The sequence below is a fragment of the Rhinoraja longicauda genome, chromosome 4 (genome assembly GCF_053455715.1).
Source record: "Rhinoraja longicauda isolate Sanriku21f chromosome 4, sRhiLon1.1, whole genome shotgun sequence".
Taxonomy (NCBI): Eukaryota; Metazoa; Chordata; class Chondrichthyes; order Rajiformes; family Arhynchobatidae; genus Rhinoraja; species Rhinoraja longicauda.
Genome location: NC_135956.1, coordinates 9,993,267 through 10,003,426, shown reverse-complemented (window position 1 = coordinate 10,003,426; position 10,160 = coordinate 9,993,267). Strand labels below are relative to the sequence as shown.

The 10,160-nt window shown below is 45.0% G+C and overlaps 1 protein-coding gene across 1 annotated transcript in view; it reads right to left on the bottom strand.

The window, feature by feature from the left end:
• gdf6a (growth differentiation factor 6a) overlaps positions 1-9,666 on the bottom strand; it is a 22,654-nt gene extending 12,988 nt beyond the window's left edge. The window contains exon 1 of the mRNA XM_078398486.1: positions 9,423-9,666. Coding sequence (XP_078254612.1) covers positions 9,423-9,537 — 115 coding nt within the window. The 5' untranslated portion in view covers positions 9,538-9,666. The remainder of the gene's footprint in view (positions 1-9,422) is intronic.
• Between the last annotated feature and the right edge of the window lie 494 nt (positions 9,667-10,160).

Here is a 10,160-nt window from a genome sequence, read left to right as displayed (position 1 = left end):
AATGCGGTTTACTCGCATACCAACTTGGACCAAATGTGTGGGAAGGAACTGCAGATGCTGGTTTAAACCGAAGATAGACACGAAAAGCTGGAGAAACTCAGCGGGACAGGCAGCATCTCTGGAGAGAAGGAATGGGCGACGTTTCGGGACGAGACTCTTCTTTGGACCAAGTAAAACACGGCGTCGGAATGGTGAAAACGTGTTCATTGGCAGAAGATTTGGAACAAAAAGATGTCACACAATTCCACAGAATGAAACAAGTCGCCGGGTTATTGAACAAGATCAAACATTTGTGTTTTATTTTGCAAAAAATAATTAATACTAAAGCGTTTCTTTACTCCATTCCAGTAAGATATTGTTTTCAAAGTCCGAAGAAAGGTCCCGACCTGAAACATCGCCTCTGTCTATTTCCCTCCACAGATGCTGCCTGCCCCGCTGAGTTCCTCCGGCACTTTGTGCTTTCCTCGTTGTTTTGAAGTTGTTTTTTATTTTAAATTCCTGGATTTTCAGGTACTATTTGCTGGCGAATATTCCTTCGACTCATAGAAACATAGTAACATAGAAAATAGGTGCAGGAGTAGGCCATTCGGCCCTTCGAGCCTGCACCGCCATTCAATATGATCATGGCTGATCATCCAGCTCAGTATCCCGTACCTGCCTTCTCTCCATACCCCCTGATCCCTTTAGCCACAAGGGCCACATCCAACTCCCTCTTAAATATAGCCTATGAACTGGCCTCAACTACCTTCTGTGGCAGAGAATTCCACAGATTCACCACTCTCTGTGTGAAAAAAACCTTTCTCATCTCGGTCCTAAAAGACTTCCCCCTTATCCTTAAACTGTGACCCCTTGTTCTGGACTTCCCCAACATCGGGAACAATCTTCCTGCATCTAGCCTGTCCAACCCCTTAAGAATTTTGTAAGTTTCTATAAGAGTCTAAAAAAGACTCATAAGATCTTGTAGAAGTTTGAAGAAGACAATAGACAATAGGTGCAGGAGTAGGCCATTCGGCCCTTCGAGCCAGCACCGCCATTCAATGTGATCATGGCTGATCATTCTCAATCAGTACCCCGTTCCTGCTTTCTCCCCATACCCCCTGACTCCGCTATCATTAAGAGCTCTATCTAGCTCTCTCTTGAATGTATTCAGAGAATTGGCCTCCACTGCCCTCTGAGGCAGAGAATTCCACAGATTCACAACTCTCTGACTAAAAAACTTTTTCCTCATCTCTGTTCTAAATGGCCTACCCCTTATTCTTAAACTGTGGCCCCTGGTTCTAGACTCCCCCAACATTGGGAACATGTTTCCTGCCTCTAACATGTCCAACCCCTTAATAATCTTATACGTTTCGATAAGATCCCCTCTCATCCTTCTAAATTCCAGTGTATACAAGCCTAGTCGCTCCAGTCTTTCAACATATGACAGTCCCGCCATTCCGGGAATTAACCTAGTAAACCCACGCTGCACGCCCTCAATAGCAAGATCCACGGCGTTTGTGATGTGTCGACCACAATTTAATGCAGACTCAGACAAGTGTCTCGACCCGAAACGTCACCCATTCCTCCTCTCCAGAGATGCTGCCTGTCCCGCTGAGTTACTCCAGCATTTTGTATCTAAACCAGCATCTGCAGTTCCTTCCTACACATACCCTGATTACCGATTTGATTTGATTCGGTTTGCTGCTTGTTGTGTTCCTCGCTTTTTTTTAATGCTCATTCCAGCGTTATGTCAAATTTACGGGGTAGTTTAGTTTATTTAGCACGGAAACAAACCTTTCGGCCCACCGAGTCCGCACCAACCAGCGACCCCCGCACACTTACACTGTCCTGCACTCACCAGGGACAATTTACAATTATCCAAGCGTACAAACCCAAGCCAATTAACCTTTGGGGTGTGGGAGGAGACCGGAGATCTCGGAGAAAACCCGCGCGGGTCACGGAGAGAACGTACAAACTCCGTACAGACAGCGCCCGTAGAATCCGGCTCTCTGGCGCTGTAAGGCAGCAACTCCACCGCTACGCCGCATACAAAGCGTTACGTCGAGGGTATTCGAGTGTCCTGCTGCAAGATTCGCTAAAAGACAGCGTGCAGATCAGAAAACAATTGTGGAAAATGACAGAATATCGTCTCGTAATAAGAAAGGGTGGCAAAGTCTTACAAGCTCAGTTTTATGGGCTTGTATCAGCTCGAGTTTAGACTGTGGGGAGCTAACTTGACGCAAGCCTATTAGATCCTTAAAGTTCCTGGCCCAGAGGTCGTCGAGAGGAAGTTTCCTCTGGCAGGAGAATCTAGAATTAGGGTCACTGGATAAAAATAAAGAGTACCACGTTTAAAACAGTTGAGATTTTTTCTCTAATAATGATTCTTTTGAGCTGTGTTCCTCAATGGGCGGTGGAAGCAGTTTAAAAATATAACATTTGTAAAGCAGGGTTGGTGAGGTTATTGATGTAGAGGTGGCCATTACTGCGGCCGGGCGGCAACCCCGGGGCGAGGTCACCATCAGACTCGCCATCGGGAAGAAGGTACTGCAGCGTCTGGGTTCAGGAACAGCTTCTTCCCTACAGCCACCAGGCTATTAAACACCACAAGCTCCAAATAAGCTCTGAAGCACATGGAATGTTATTGTTCATATTGACTATTATTGTTTGTATGTTTTTGTATGAACCTGTGGGATTCGTTTTAAACCAGCATCTGCAGTATAAATATAAATATGTATATATTATCCAGGGGCAGATAATATATAGGAAGGAAATGCAGATGCTGGGTTAAGTGTTTATTATATATGTGTGTATGTGTGTATGTGTGTGTGTGTATGCGTGTATGTGTGTATGTGTGTGTGTATGTATGTGTGTATGTGTGTATGTGTGTGTGTATGTGTGTATGTGTGTGTATGTGTGTGTGAGAGAGAGAGAGAGAGAGAGAGAGAGAGAGAGAGAGAGAGAGAGAGAGAGAGAGAGAGAGAGAGAGAGAGAGAATATGTTTATACACATACACACATTGAACTATTTTTCTCGATTATTATATTGCTTACAGTGTACTATGTTTCCATATTCTGTTGTGTTGCTGCAAGTGAGAATTTCGATGGCCTATCTGGGGCGTATGACAATGAAACGCTCGTGACTCTCTGTCCTCTCTTGACCATTGAACAGAGGAACAGGTTCGAGGGGCCGAGTGGCCTGTTCTTGCCCCTTTGTCGCATGGTCTGGGTGAGTGTGGTCATTCTATTGCAGTGCCGCTCGATAGCACTCTCTCGCCGAGCGCGCCTGTAATTCCGATCATAAATTTCTACCCAGATGACAAATCGCTGTCCCTGGATATTTTATCCGGCCAGCCGGCGTCTTGTTTTGGAAGAATGAAAGCACCGAATTATAAATCACAGTGATACAAACGTTCTTCGCCACAAGCGCGGTACATGTCTTTATTGAGTTGATTTGCTACCGTCCTGCTGAACTGAAGGACGGCGTCGACTCTCACATTATGGGGCATTCAATTCTCTTGAAAACCCGCTGCTTTTCCCTGTAGCTAAAGCAACGACAAATGGTAAAATGATGGCGTGGGATGAACAGAACAGGAATATCTGTTTCTAATGGTTATGAGTATAACATATGATGGTGGCGTTTCACTTGGGACAACGCGAGGTTTAAACAGATATAGAAAAAAACACTGAGTTATTTCCCATAAACTCAGCTTTTACAATTGAGTCGAAAGTGTTTAGTTGTCATGTGCAACGACAACGGAACAATGAAAATTCTTGTTTGCAGCAGCACAACAGGCCTGGAAACACAACTATCCTACATGCAACATGTGACAGTCAGCACAGACCAATACCTGAACACTCTAACGCCAATACTAGTCCAGTGCACGCACAACAACAAAAACCATGTTCTCAGAGCAGTCAGAGACAAGAGAAACACACATGATATTGAATTGCAAACAGTGCGTGCAAGTTTGAAAGAAATTCAAAAGTATCAATCTTTCGCCGAGAATTAGATGCAACCAAAGCAAATCCGGCCGCATTTCCGCTCAATAAGCATAACGTGTAAAATACCTGCTGTACGTTTACAACCTTTCTTACCTAAAGTTCAAGTTTGGACTTGGTCAGGGAACGTGTCCTTCAGCGTATCCCACTAATCGTTTTGATATCCCTCTCCTTTCGCTCTCCCCTCGACAGAGTGTAATATTAAAGTTAGATTGGAACCTTCTGTTTTAGGGCAGTTACCTCCAGCGTCTGTTCCCCATTAGTGTTTTTATATGGGTCTCAAACAAATCGAATACAAGTTCACCAAATAATTAACAGTTTCCAATTCTCTCTTCATCCATTAAAATACTTCCCTGCTTATATTTCATTTCCCTTACGTCTTAGAGTGCTTAAAGACATCAGTTTCATGTTTTTTTCCGCGTGCAGTTATAAGGAGCCCAACGAGAGTCCGACAGAGAAAGAGATTCGCTCTTATGGTTAAAAGAAAGATCAGAAGTTATTAAAATGTATCCTATTTTCAACCTTCTAACCCTTCGCAACGTTGCATTTAAATTGGCATCGCTAAGTCGCACCGGAATGGAATTGCTGGCGCGGACAAAACATGGTTTAAATTGCACTAATAATTCCTTTCTTTTTTGGGTCAGGCGGGCAGGGTTCTTGAAACAAAGTTATTGCTTTTGGTTCCGAAACCCCAACGGAAGATTGTAGTCGTTAATGGTGCACATATATACAACACGGAGGTATCCGATGTAGTTGTCACGAGGTTACCACGCGTACTTGTAATGAGACTAAGTAAATCATCCATTTATTTTTAACTGTTTTTTTCTCTCTCTCTCTCTCTCCCCCCACCCCCTACTCCTCTCCCCTTTGCAGCTTTTAAACGGTGCCAGTAAAGCCGTCGCCTTTTCTTTAAATCCTCCCCCTAATTGTTATGTTTCCCTCTGCAAAAATCCTCTAATGTTCGGGGTTCCGCAGCCAATGTGCGCCATCTGCGTTTTAATGAGTTACTTCATGTGCCAAAAGTAATTTTGCTACATTCGGCTCGTTCTTGTCTGATCTTGCGACCGCAAGGAACGGCGAAACGCACATACTTTTCGCAAACTCTCTCTCGCTTTGCTGCGGGTGGTTTTTTTGGGGAGGTTTTTTTTTGGGGGGGTGGGGGTTGAAATATATAAATCCCTCTATCAATCTATCAATTGATGTTGTTTAAGAAAGACGAGCAAACGGTCGATTGGATATTGGACAGGAATTCCATCTTTTGTTGGGGGGTTTTTAAAGTAAAAACGGGCCCTTTGCTCAAAGTCTGCTAAGTTCTGAGGCAGCCGTATCGAGCAATTAATGCCTTGCAAAGTAGCGATCGCGGAGGGTGGTAAGTACTAAAAGAAACAAGCATTTCAGAAGAACGGAAGTGCTGTTGAGTTATTTTGTCGTGGTGTGCCATTGGTTTTGAACCAATTCATTACGGGAGAATTTTTGATATATTGTGACATGCACACTCAATGAGATCATTGAGTTCAAATACTCAAATCACTGTCTCTCTGCTAAACAACCCCTCAGAAGGTCCTACCCGGGTCAGAGCGGTGACACATTAAATCACATCAGCGAGTAGACTGAGCCCTGTGTGTGTGCAACCACAGGGCTGAACCGAAAACTTATTATCATCATGAACACCCCCCCTTCTGCATTAAAACAAGGCTGCTACTCTCTCCCCTTGACACGCCGACGCGGGGAACGTACTGCAAAATAAACCTGATATTTTTAAAGCTGATTACTAAATATAATTATTAACAAGCTGCCCAGCTCCGAGCGTTGCGCGAATCGTGGTTTGCAGTTCGCGGCGCATTTCTCAATATTGTCAAAACTTTTCCCCCCTGCTAGTCTATCTCCATTCCGATCAAGTTAATCGAGGTTTACTTGACCTTAATCTTTCAGCAATGTATTTAAAGAAATAAAAAAAAAAATATATATATATAAGCAACTCAGATGAGATAGAGCAAAGTTCGATTCAACTGGTGTCTTTTAAATAATACAAGACACAGAGTGGCTGAACGGGCCAGGCAGCATCTCTGGAGAACTGGGACAGGCGACGTTTCGGGTCGAGACCGCTCTTCCGTCATTTTAAAGAATTTTAAAGTAACACAGGTTTGCCTTCTAGTTTTCAAATCGCGATCATGCATCTGTTTTGATTCATTTATGGCTATATATTCGGATGCCGTTCGACCTCTGCGCAGTTTCTGGTTTTGATTAGTCAGCAGTTTAATGCACTGATCAACGTCGTTTTCGGTTCTTCGGGAGGGTTTGTTAACCAAACTGGGTTTTTTTCTTTTCCCCTGCCGCTTTTCATCACTTCTGTTAATCGCTCATTTTAATTATTGTTTTAAACCCCTCTCGGCTTGATTTGATCAAGGACGTTTGAAATTAAATCTATGGCATTAATGAAATGTGTCTTCGTAAATCTTAATAAAACTACGTTGTGATTTATGAACGGGGGATTGAAACTTCCGCTAGGTGCTCCTAGTGATCAACAAGCATTTCATTTCGAAGAGCCTGTTGTCTCGAATTGATTACCGTTACTCCCTGGTTTGGGTTTGTCTGATTGCGAAATGCTTCGTACAGCAAACCCACGCAGATACACACGCCGGTGTTCCCAAGTTCACAAGTTGACAAGTTCTAGGAGCAGAATTGGCCCGTTCGGCCCATCAAGTCTACTCCACCATTCAATCGTGGCTGATCTGTCTCTCCCTCTCAACCCCATTCTCCTGCCTTCTCCCCATAACCCCTGACTCCCGTTTCCACGCTGCATCACTCCATGACTCTAATCGGTGAACAACAGAAATTAAGTTGCAGGTAAAACCCAGGACAAATAACCCGAAGGGCCGTGTGTTTATTTCCCTCAAAACAGAGAAACAACCACCATCAATTTGAATAAGAAAATAACTGCAGATGCTGGTACAAATCGAAGGTATTTATTCACAAAATGCTGGAGTAACTCAGCAGGTCAGGCAGCATCTCAGGAGAGAAGGAATGGGTGACGTTTCGGGTCGAGACCCTTCTTCAGACCATCAATTTGAAATGTATTAAGGCCATTTTTATCATCCTCTTCAGCGACCTATCAGTTCTTACTGTTTTTTAATTACAGTTGGGAAGTTACCTGTGTGCTTGCTAGAATTTAGGTTTATTATTAAATCAGTCTTTCTTCACCAACGGGCTCTGGCTATCTTTAATCGGACTTTACCGTGCACTAAACGTTATTCACTTTATCCTCAAAGATAGATACAGAGATAGATCTCTGAGGAAGGGTCTCGACCCTAAAAGTCACCCACTCCTTCTCTCCAGAGATGCTGCCTGTCCCGCTGAGTTACTCCAGCATTTTGTCTCTATCTTCGGCGTAAACCACCATTTGCAGTTCCTCCCTACATTATATCCTTTATCCTGCATCTGTACACTGTGGCAGCTCGGTTGTAATCACGAATAGTCTTCAGGCTGACCGGACAGCGCGCAACAAAAAAAAGGCTTTTCACTGTACCTCGGCACACGTGACAATAAACTAAAGGAATTTATTCACAAAATGCTGGAGTAACTCAGCAGGTCAGGCAGCATCTCAGGAGAGAAGGAATGGGCGACGTTTCGGGTTGAGACCCTTCTTCAGACTGACAAGGGTCGAGACCCGAAACGTCGCACATTCCTTCTCTCCTGAAATGCTGCCTGGCCTGCTGAGTTACTCCAGCATTTTGTGAATAAATACCTTCAATTTGTACCAGCATCTGCAGTTCTTTTCTTACATAAACTAAAGGAAACTACACTACACACAGCGAGACTGAATTTGCAACCGTCATTAGGGCTGAATATCAATATCATGTCTTCAGTCCCAAATTAATGTCTCTGAGATTCTGTTTGATGAAACTAGTTGGGAATACATATACACTGCACAAGAAGTGTGGCTTATGGCAAAATAAGAAATACGCCGATAACTGTAACCCGGTTAAAACAAGCCAGCTCGGAATGACACCTTCCAATAGTTCTATCCAGTAATCAGCTTTGAAACGGGCGCGTTTACACACCTAGAGCTCGTACCTGTTGATTTTGATTCTGTTGATGCAAGTAGCTGTTCTCTTGGACTTCCTTGTGAAACGATCAATGTGCAGTTTTCAGATTGAAGTGGAGAATGAATGCCATTTTAACGAAAGCAGAGATCAAAGCGATCTTTCGGGGGTCACCATAATGGAAGTACATAATGTGGCCGACCGCCCGACCCGGAATCTTATGTTTTGCCAGGCATTCGCAGAATGCAGGAGGGAACCTTTCAGAAAAAGTACACCTACTTCCAGACATGGTGTAACAGGTAACACTGATAACGTAACTTCACTGATAGTCCTGGGTCCAACAAGAGTTGCGTCGAACTCCGCTTGTTTAAAGGCTCAAATATATCTCCCCAATACATTTGACACATGTTATGCGATACTAAATCAAACGTTTCATGGGCTTTTTGTGGATTGTTATTTTGGAAAACTGCTACTTTAAATTTTGCAACGTGCCCCCATCGTTTCAGAAGCAACCGCCCGACGACTTCATATTATTCTTATTAAACTTTGCAAAAATACCCCCGCCCCCCAACAAAAAAAAACGTCAGTGAATCCTTCTTTCACGAGAATAGCTATATTTGAGCACCCGTCTCAACAAGGTGACACCGATTGCTACCGGTAAAAATAATGAATAATGATTCCATCTAGACAGAACTTGGGCATCTGGAGTGGGAAAGAAATGAAGAGGGGACTCGGCAGAAAGTGTTAACATTTTACAAGGAGATACGGGGACGATGCGGATGCTGGAATCTTAAGCAGGAAACACAAAGCGCTGGAGGAACTGTAGAAAGTTGCAGAGGGACTTTAAGTTAATGGGGAGTTAAAGGGGACACGGATACACGGATCCTCGAATCTTGAGCAAAACTACACTCCAAACTGGAGAAACTATAGAAAGTTGGAGAGATAGTTGCTTGAGGAAAAAAAACACACGCGCAAAGTGCAGGAGGAACTGTGGAAAGTTGGAGATAGATGCTTGACAAAGAAATCTTGGAATCTGGAGCAAAACAATACCAAGTGCTGGAGGAACTATATGGGCAATTGGAACGATCTGAAAGACATGGAGACGCAATCTAAAAGAAAGATTTAAAAGACATGGATACGCAATCGTTGCAATCTTGAGCAAAATAAAATACCAAGTGCCGCAGGAAATATAGACAGTCGGAGAGGGATAAAAGACATTGAGACACAATTGCTGGAATGTTGAGCAAAATTACCAAGTACTGGAGGAACTCGGCGAGTCAGGCAGCATCTGCGGAGGCGAAATTCATCTTCCCGCCTTCTTTACAGCATTTTTTTTATCGGATCTTAATCTTAGCATTTTTTTTTAATATAAGGAAACGGATTTGTGGTCAGGACCAACCTTCTGCACCGTCCACGAAACTTGTGATCGTGTTGGCAGACTTGGTGGCTCGGAAGACGCTGGCGTTTAATCCCAGTTTGCCGGCTGCTGAGTAAGTCCTGTACATTGACATCATGAAGTGGTGAGGGACCGCGGCGTGGGCCCGCCGGCCCCGTCTGGCTCGCTGAGCCGCCTCTGGAGTCAGCAGTTGCCGGAGCGAGGTGGAGGGAGAGGAGGGGGAGATGGTGGAGAGGGTGGAGGTGGAAGAGACGTGGGAGAAGGTGGAGGGAGAGGTGGAGGGAGAGGTGGTGGAGAAGGTGGTTGAGAAGATGGGAGAGGAGGTGGAGGGAGAGGTGGTGGAGAAGGTGGTTGAGAAGATGGGAGAGGAGGTGGAGGAAGAGGTGGAGAAGGTGGTTGAGAAGATGGGAGATGAGGTTGAGGGGGAGGTGGAGAAGGTGGATGGGGAGATGGGGGAGATGGTGGAGGGAGAGGTGGTGGTTGAGGAGATGGGGGAGAAGGTGGAGGGAGGAGAAGAAGGAGCCGGGGACAGGGACAAGGCAGCGGGCTCCACGCACTGTAAATCCCACCAGCAGTTGACCGAGCAGAGGAGAAGGGCAGCGGCTCGGAGCGGACCCATCCCGAATGCGCCTCTGTGCAAGGGGTGCGTCCCGCTTAGGCAGCGCTCCGCCCTCCCTCCGTCCTCCCTCCGCCCGGCGTCTGACGTCACCCACCCCTCGGCTCACGTCAACGCGCCTGACC